Here is an 8661-nt window from a genome sequence, read left to right on the forward strand (position 1 = left end):
AGGAGCCTGACTAAGGCATAAAGGAGAACACTTACTGAGCAAGATGTGTCTGGGAACCCATGCATGAGTTCGAGGCCGTACCCAGATAAGGTGATGGAAGGAGGTCAAGATGCAAAATCGGCAAAGTCGAGCGCCGCCAGCTTGATATCTGAGGCTTTCTGGTTGAACCCGCCTGACTACTCCCAGTAAGTAAGGGTGCTAACCGTAGACATATATTAAGATACTCACAAGCCGCAACCTGCAAGTCGATTTGAGGTTCGGATAGACTATAGTACACTATTACATTAAGGCGATTTGCAATGCCTTCATGACGCAAGCATATGCCGGAGTTGAGACATAGACTACATATCAGTATGTCCTCTATTTATGTCTGTTTACATCGAATAAGGCGTTCGACCGGGTCTGCCGTTCGCACCCCTTCAACTAGCTGGTAATCGCTGATACTTGCTCACATACCCGCGCTTGAACCAGAAGGGCCTAAAACGCGGTGACTGCTGGCTCTCAACCTGTGTCTGTCCTCGTGTTTCTCATGAGTGCCACCGGCCAGGCTCAGACGGCTGCTTTGACGTGCGATCGTACAGTATGCGAATGGACCCGAGTCGTCGGGCTCTTCTATAGCATAGGTATGCTACCTATTTCGCATCGAGTTGTCAGCACCGCCCGAATATTCACCACAACAAGCAAAACAGTAGAAACCGAATCATGATCCCTTGTACTCTCCCTATTTCGCTGTCGGAGGAACAGAGGACTTTTGGACTATAGTTGTCCACGTTTGAAGGCACGGCCTGCCGTCACTCTACCGAGAAGCAACTTAGGCAACGCGTGGCGCCACGGGAAGCTTGAGCCTACCCCATCACAGTTGCCCGAGCTGGCTCCTGACCACATTGGTGAGCTCCGACGATCCTCCAAATCTGTGAGGATAGACCTGGCATCACCGTGTATGGCGGTCAGAATGGGTGGTACGACGCTTGGGGTCAGGCCTGTCCCATCCTTGCTCCGTATCCCGAAGTGGTAAACCACATACGCTTGATCCTCGGGGTCGCGGTTCTAACGCTCTCTTATCCCTTACCTGTTACGGCTTAACCCATCCACTACCCAGGCGATGTCATGCAATTTACCACAGCGCCTCTCACGGCTTGCGTATTTGAAGTGGCTGGTCGCATACCTTTCGCCCGGTGCTCCTGTACAGTTTCGCCCACCATGGGACTTTCTCTTTCCACCCCGACGTTTATGTTTCCATTGGTGGTACTATTGCTCGTTCTCTTTCATCTCTACAGAAAGTCTTCCGATTTCGCCGCTCGCTCTCGAGGTCGCCCATTGCCTCCTGGACCTCCTGGAATACCCGTTCTTGGGAACTTGTTCGACCTTCCCAAACGCTCACCTTGGATTGGGTACCGGGACATATGCCAAAAATACGGTGCGTCGCCTATAGCGACCAGTGTGCGACCACGACCCTCGAAGCTGACGCCAGCGTAACCGCTGTAGGGGACTTGGTTCACTTTCAGGTTATGGGCCGCTCCATTCTTCTCGTAAACGACGCCAAGATCGCTTCCGACCTGCTAGACAAGCGGTCGACGGTAAACTCCTCCCGCCCGACGTTGACGGCGGTTGAATTGTAGGCCCTCTGCGCCGTCTCTCCACTTGAGAATGGTGGTACTAAACCGGGTGTAGGGTAGGCTGGGAGTGGAGCTTGGTGTTCATGCCCTATGGCCAGTGGTGGCGGCGGCACAGGCGGGCGTTCTGGCAGCACTTCCACCCGGGCGCGATCCCCGCCTATCGTGACGTGCTGGAGCAGGGAGCACATCGGCTGTTGTCGCGGCTTCTCACGACGCCAGGGAAACTCGAGGAGCACCTTCGCTAGTGAGGCACTCGTTCCTGACCTTCGATACCACCGAGTCTTCATCGTGCGATTGCTGACTTGGGCTTCGGGATACAGCGCGCTCGGGGTCGCGATATGCAAGGCGGCACACGGGCTGGACATTGCTGAGCAGAACGATGCAAGGATGGAGATCTTCGAGAGAGCGCTGAGGAGCGTAGACGTGCTCGTAGATGGCGCGACGGTGCTGGAGTTCTTCCCGTTCCTGACTGCCATTCCGACGTGGCTGCCGGGGACGAGCTTCTTACGGCGGCTAGCGGAGGATAGGAAGAACGCTCACATGCTCCGGGAGCTGCCTTGGATCCAAGCGAAAGAAATGGTGGTGAGTTTGATGATGCACACTCGTGCGAGCATGTGCCTATCTTCGTGGTTATTCACAAAATCTGACAGGATAACGGGTCGAGTTCACGCTCTATCGCAAGCGCTATGATGGACAAAATCGCGCGCCTTGATCCCGCGAACGCAGCAGAGGAAGAAGGCGTGGCGATGAGTGCTGCCGGGATGGCCTACGCAGGTGAGAGGGGAATATTACCGCTATACGCACTGATCTCAACAGAATATTGCCCCAGCCGGCTTAGACACGGTATGTACACTCGCCCACTTCCCCTTCATCTGGACGTCTCACATTGTCATGTCAGCAATATGCCGCTCTTCAAAGTCTGTTTCCGGCTCTATCCCTCCATCCTGAAGTCCAGGAGAACGCACGAGCAGAGCTGGACAGCGTCGTCGGCCCCGATAGGCTCCCGACATTCGAAGACCGGGACGCACTTCCTTACGTCAACGCTGTAGTGAAGGAGCTCCTGAGGTGGCATAACGCTACGCCGCTAGGCGTCGCGCGGTGCAGCGTCGCCGATGACGAGTACAATGGATACTACATCCCTGCCGACACGACCATAGTAGTCAACGTATGGTAAACATGCTTTCCTTGCGCCACGTGGTCGAACCTGTACATTGACACCACCCATAGGTCAATCGTGCATGATCCGGAGCGATACGCTGAGCCAGATAGATTCATGCCCGAGCGCTACTTGAAAGACGGCAAGCTTGACTGTGACGTAACCGACCCGAATGGAGTCATCTTTGGGTTTGGCAGACGGTAAGCTGCTCTTCGCCCCCAAATCCAGAAGAGGATGCTAAGTCATCAGTAGGATATGCCCGGGACGTTACTTCGCAGACGCAACGCTTTTCATATTCGTCGCGTGCGTTCTACACGTGTTTGACATAACGCCACCCTTGAACGAAAACAAACACCCCATACACATCAAGCCTCAAGCTACCGATGGGATAATTTCGTACGTTCTCATTGGGAGTGTCCAGAAGATGCATCCCTCTGACCCATCCATTATAAGCTATTTGGACGATACCAGGTGCACGATCAAACCGCGTTCTGCGACCGCGGAGGGACTCGTACGCCGCACATCAAGTAACATGAGAGCCTCTGCTTGAAGGAGAGGTGTCGTCTGGGCTCGTTTCGATGGGACCGCCAATCTCCCTTGTCGCTCTCTTTGACGAGAGCTAGTGTTAGTATTCGAATCTATGAGGACAACGACTTCGTGCAACGATAATGCGCAACGGTACTAGACAAAGGACAAGTGGGTTTGAGCCTATCGGCGAATTTAAGTACGTAGCCGGATATCTGCGAATCGTCGTCACTGCTGACGCATCTGGTCTGAGCAGAGAGACTACTCACGGATTCGCACACATGACAGTCATCCCCCGGGATGCTGTCTCTGCTCAATGTTCTGCCGTATGATAAGTGTGAAATCACACAGGTCTCGTGGCACCTTCGATGCAGCATCCCTGCATACCACGGCGCACATACAGGCGGTGAGAACCAGGAAAGAGGACCTACGTCACAGTGGACCGCCCTTCGGATAAGCAGGTGTCTCTTTGTGCCATGGAAACAGGGCCAATATACTCGAGAAGGAATCGGCACACAGGCGTAAATCGCCACTATCGAGTCCTCTGCCGATGTCTCCCCAACACCTGTCACCGAGTCATTAAGTCTATATACATACAATCTGGACGCGGGCCTTTTCTGCGACCTAAATGTAGGAGACGCGATGATTAGAAGGGAATCGCACAAGGGAGCAATCCACAAAAGTTTCACATCTGCATGCCGCTGCCTTCGCTTTCCCGCCAAGGTTCCCGAGTATATAAAGCTAACCTATTCATTGGTATGTGAGAATCACCTGACAGTCCACTATGCCACCTAGCATCCCGCTTCCTGGTGGTTTGAAGACTATTTGCGTGTTCGTCTTGATCCCCCTTGCGCTTTACTTACGCTCGGTCCTTTCTTGGAGAAGGCGTACTCGAGGTAGACCTTTGCCTCCTGGGCCACGAGGTCTGCCAATCATCGGTACTCTTCTTGAGGCACCAAGAGTCAGACCGTGGCTTGGGTATCGGGATCTCTGCAACCAGTATGGTACGTGGATCACCTTATAAACCTTCTGCCCTCATTTGACTGTAACTTAGGTGATATCGTCTACTTTCGGATCCTCGGGCAGGACAACGTAGTCTTGGGTAGCGCTGCGGCAGTGGCGAAGGTGATGGAAGAGCGGACAGCGAACACGTCAGATAGGCTGGTTGGACCATTGATTAGACTGTAAGTAGCATCATGCGCGAATATCAACATATGCCTCAACCATGTATCAGCTCAGGAAACGATTGGATTCTCGGCGTGATTCCTTACGGACAAAGATGGAGGGACTACAGACGGGCGCTCTGGCAGCATTTTAATCCTGGCGCTATCATGAGGTACCAACTCGTTCAAGCAGCTATCGTTCCCCTCTTCCTGAAGAAGCTCTTAGAAGATCCGGAGCGTCTCACGACGCATATTCGATTGTGAGGCCGTCTCTCTGACGTACGCGTACTGACAGTCATTAACCAACGATTGTACTGATGACAGCGTGTTTGCTGCGACGATGCTGAAGGTCGCCTATGGTATCGATATTGACGACGGTGATCATGAGATCGTTCGCGTCATCGACGAAGGAGTCGAAGGAACCGCGCAAGCTTTCGCACCAGGAAAGTTCTTGGTGGATCACGTCCCGTGGTTGGAACACGTACCGGCATGGTTCCCAGGTGCTGGATTTCAAAGGCAGTTCGCAACATGGCGGGCTGCCCAGACCTTAGTCAAAGACGTACCGTTCATGCAGCGGAGAACCATCGTGAGCATCGTGTTACTTGGTTCCATATTATAGCATCCTCACGCTGGCTTGGGAGTTGGCAGGACGAGCATACGACATCTTCGTATGCGACAGTCGTCGATCAACTGCTGAAGAAGAGGAACCACGTCAACCCAGAATACTGGGAAGAACTTGTCAAGTCTGTCGCAGCTGTTGTTTATGAAGGTGAGAGGACACCGTTGACTTGCCGTTTGCGGGCACAGTCTCATGGCTACCTCAGCCGGCTCTGATACGGTAGAACAAGCTCCTCCGGGAAGCTGCGTGCCTACTCATGGATGGATTGATTCTATAGTCGTTCTCCGCAATGCAAGCCGCTTTCCTCGCGATGTCTCTACATCCGGAAGTGCAGAGAAAGGCACAAGCGGAACTCGATGCAGTTGTCGGGCGAAGCCGCCTGCCGGACTTCCGTGACCTCGACTCGCTCGTCTACGTTCAGGCAATTCTTAAGGAGGTCCTCCGTTGGCACACAGTCACACCCTTGGGCATTCCGCATCGTACAATGAAAGACGACGTAATTTGCGGTTACTTCGTGCCTGCTGGTACTGTTCTCATAGCCAACATATGGTGCGTCTCGCTTCAGTCCCTCATGCGCGTCCGTTATTAGTCTAACCTATTTACCAGGGACTGCATGCACGATCCCGGAGTTTACGAGGACCCGGATGACTTTCGTCCGGAGCGGTTCATCAAACATGGTGTACTGAATGCAGATGTGCTTGACCCGTCAGCCATCGTCTTCGGGGCAGGCAGAAGGAATGTGAATATGCAAACCATGAAGACGTATGTCCTGACCTGCATTCTCACAGGATATGCCCGGGGAGGTACTTCGCACAATCAACCCTGCTCCTCAATATTGCTTCGGTGCTCCATGTTTTCAATATCAGCCCGCCCCTGGACAACGACGGAAGGCCTCTCACGATCAAGCATGTCATGACAGATGGATTCTTATCGTGAGTATTCATTACAGCTATGTCTGATCGCTCATTTTGATCAACCATGGGGGTATGCAGCTATCCCGAGGACTGCCGATGCACCATCAAGCCCCGGTCTTCGGACGCTTCGGCACTCATTGTGAACTCGCAAGGACGCACAAGTTCGAATTAAATCTTCAGACACCGTGACTCCTAGTCTCTCTCGAAGCCGTGTGTCGTAGATGTTTCAATCGAATCACATCAAGAAATTGCTGTATGAGCGAACATAGCTAAATGCATATCGTCACGGTGAATGTTCAGTATCGTTCCGAGTTCAACTAGTAACTACATCGAAGACATTGATATCCGGTTCGCGCTGCGATGAAAGCAGGTGATACGCGCGAGCATGGATTGGCAAGTGGGAGGTAGCCTAGCCGGAAGAGCCTTCTTGTTCCTTGAACGACGCTTCGCGTACCTTGTTCATGACCGCACGCCAACCATCATACATTCCCCAAAACTCAGCTTGCCTAACCTGAGGTCCATGTGAGATGAAATCGCTGAGAGCCGGAAAGACATGCAAGAGGAACGTCGCGACCTCGTCCGGGTTGCTGACAGGGGTGCCAAACAGGACCAAAGAGGTCAGCTTGGAGGGGCTCTTCTCCATATCGCGTAGCGCCCCGTAGAACGAAGGAGGTATCGTCGATTTTGCATCGAGTTGTGAGGACCGCGGCTTGGCGTCAAGGCTCACCTGGCTGGCGGAGTGTTGGATTTGTCCAGCGCTCGCGTCGATCTGCAGGGCGAGGCGTTCCAGTTGAGGACAATGCAGGGCGAATGCAGGGAGAGCGGCGAGGGTCGAGTGGATCACGGGTTGGAAGCATGCATGATGAACTGACGCTAGACCAAAGTCCTCCAGACTGGGCCATGCCTCAGCCATGCTGACGAGGAGATTGTCGTCAATGTCGTAGAGCCCGGGCGCGTCAAACACGAAGATTCGTGTCTTGGTGAACTTGACCAGAGCGTGGAGATGCGAGGAGTTGATTGTAACATCAGCGCGTCTTTCGACCATGATTGGGATGTCGTTGCTATCGTCGTCGCTATCGTCATCACTATCGAGGTAATCCGGGTCAAAGCGAATGAAGAGCTCAGCGAGTCTGTCAGTGCGAAAGTGCCGCGAGATAAGCGAGATGACGTCGACCATTGCGTGACCGAAGGGGACGTCCGTCAAGATTAGATCAAAGGACTCCACAGGTAGCACGACTGACGGTAAGGCTCGAGAGAAGGCAACATAGGCTGAGGCCGTGGTGGCAAATATGAAGGTTTGCAGATTCTGGAAAGGCTGCAGAAAATCGACTTTCTCCTTCCAGTGGGACGGTTTAGGAAGACGAAGGGCGCACGTCTTGAGCGCCGGAAGGGATGCAAGGGCTAACACCGCGTCTCGACGAAGCTCAATGCTCATGCATTGGTAATCTCGCAAGTCCTGTAGCCCCAGTGTTGCTTGGGAGAGGGTCGCTATATGCTTGACAGTGTTTTCCTCTGGTTCTGTAGATAGGTTGAAAACGCGGAGGTTGCGCCAGCGACGTGCGATGATGGTAATACTTCGCATCACGTCGTCAACAAGGCGGTCGTTCGAGTCATGACCCCGATACACTATCTCCACGTCCGTGAGACGTCTGCCGATGGCAAGCAAGAACGCTGGGAGGGCGGAAAAGGGGATGCAGGTGCCGGTACATCCGAGCTTGCGCAAGCCAGGCAGTAAGGTCTGACCTGGGGGTACGGCCGCACAGATGGACTGGATCACGGAGGGTTCGACGCTCCTGAGTCGGTCACGACAGTCCTCTGCATCCAGGGTATCCGACAGTGTCCTCACATACGAGGCGTACTTGAAGAAAGTTGCCCATTCCTCTACGGTCGCACGATTTGTCAGAGTCTGGGTGAGAGATTCATCAGAAAGCGGAGATGGTATATGAGATAGGGAAGAGCCGCACCACGACTGTATCTTTGACTCCCCCGCAGTCCCAGGGTAAGCACTGCAGAAGAGGGACAAGGCTATCGAGGACAGCCCAGAGGGCTTCCATAGCAGGCTCGTGTAATCCCTTGCACGTTCTAGCGAGAGCGGCTAGTGATGGTCTCTCCGGCTCAGATTCATCGTTGAGGAAGGCGCAGATACTCCTTGCGATCTCGCAGATTCTGAGCGCTCGATGCATGGCGGCGAGCGATGTGCTCTAGTTTAGAGAGCTAGTGCTGCACGTCAGGGGACTTATTTCGGACACCGTGTGATCAAGAAAGTTGCTCACTGGCGACGCGCCCTGATATGATACAGTGCAGGAAGGAGGAGAGCGCAAGGAGAGCGCTAACAGTCTCACAGATTAGCAGGCGGGAAGGATCGTGCACAGGACCTGCACGTGATGTAGCGCCTGGGCGTATGCTTCCTTCATGTGCCATAGACTACACTCCCCCTCACGTACGGACGACTACCTTGCCATGTCCCCAAATCTACAACGGCCCCACTACTTTCCGGATAAGCAGTGGTCACCAGGACAAATATAGGTGACCAGGTGATACTCCATGATTGTCCTTGTCCTTGCGCGCCCGATGTAGCGGGCTGCCCTCAATGGTGGGACTTATGCATCAGCAAAACTAGCAAACCATGGTCTCGCATGGCCACGGCGCCCGAAACTGACCTACCCTT

The 8661-nt window shown here is 53.7% G+C and overlaps 3 protein-coding genes across 3 annotated transcripts; 2 read left to right on the plus strand and 1 right to left on the minus strand.

Annotated features, from left to right (window-relative positions):
• Window positions 1–1314: 1314 nt before the first annotated feature.
• Window positions 1315–3347, plus strand: DICSQDRAFT_82791 (cytochrome P450). Its single transcript, XM_007363771.1, has 10 exons — window positions 1315–1417; window positions 1486–1615; window positions 1672–1860; window positions 1937–2195; window positions 2267–2390; window positions 2446–2459; window positions 2515–2786; window positions 2844–2972; window positions 3025–3168; window positions 3226–3347. Exons 2-10 carry the CDS (start codon window positions 1509–1511, stop codon window positions 3320–3322), a joined length of 1335 nt encoding a protein of 444 aa, XP_007363833.1. The 5' UTR covers window positions 1315–1417; window positions 1486–1508; the 3' UTR covers window positions 3323–3347.
• Window positions 3348–4628: 1281 nt separating this feature from the next.
• Window positions 4629–6165, plus strand: DICSQDRAFT_168165 (cytochrome P450; the record flags this gene model as incomplete). The annotated part of the gene is made up of 8 exons (XM_007363772.1): window positions 4629–4720; window positions 4785–5046; window positions 5109–5229; window positions 5285–5298; window positions 5357–5628; window positions 5686–5784; window positions 5868–6011; window positions 6072–6165. The coding sequence occupies 8 exons, from the start codon at window positions 4629–4631 to the stop codon at window positions 6163–6165; spliced, it is 1098 nt and encodes a 365-aa protein (XP_007363834.1).
• A 220-nt stretch (window positions 6166–6385) lies between these two features.
• On the minus strand, window positions 6386–8207 carry DICSQDRAFT_153845 (uncharacterized protein). Its single transcript, XM_007363773.1, has 2 exons — window positions 7958–8207; window positions 6386–7899 (listed from the first exon to the last, which is right to left on the minus strand). The coding sequence occupies exons 1-2, from the start codon at window positions 8174–8176 to the stop codon at window positions 6403–6405; spliced, it is 1716 nt and encodes a 571-aa protein (XP_007363835.1). The 5' UTR covers window positions 8177–8207; the 3' UTR covers window positions 6386–6402.
• Window positions 8208–8661: the final 454 nt, after the last annotated feature.

This window comes from Dichomitus squalens, assembly GCF_000275845.1.
Source record: "Dichomitus squalens LYAD-421 SS1 unplaced genomic scaffold DICSQscaffold_7, whole genome shotgun sequence".
NCBI lineage: Eukaryota > Fungi > Basidiomycota > Agaricomycetes > Polyporales > Polyporaceae > Dichomitus > Dichomitus squalens.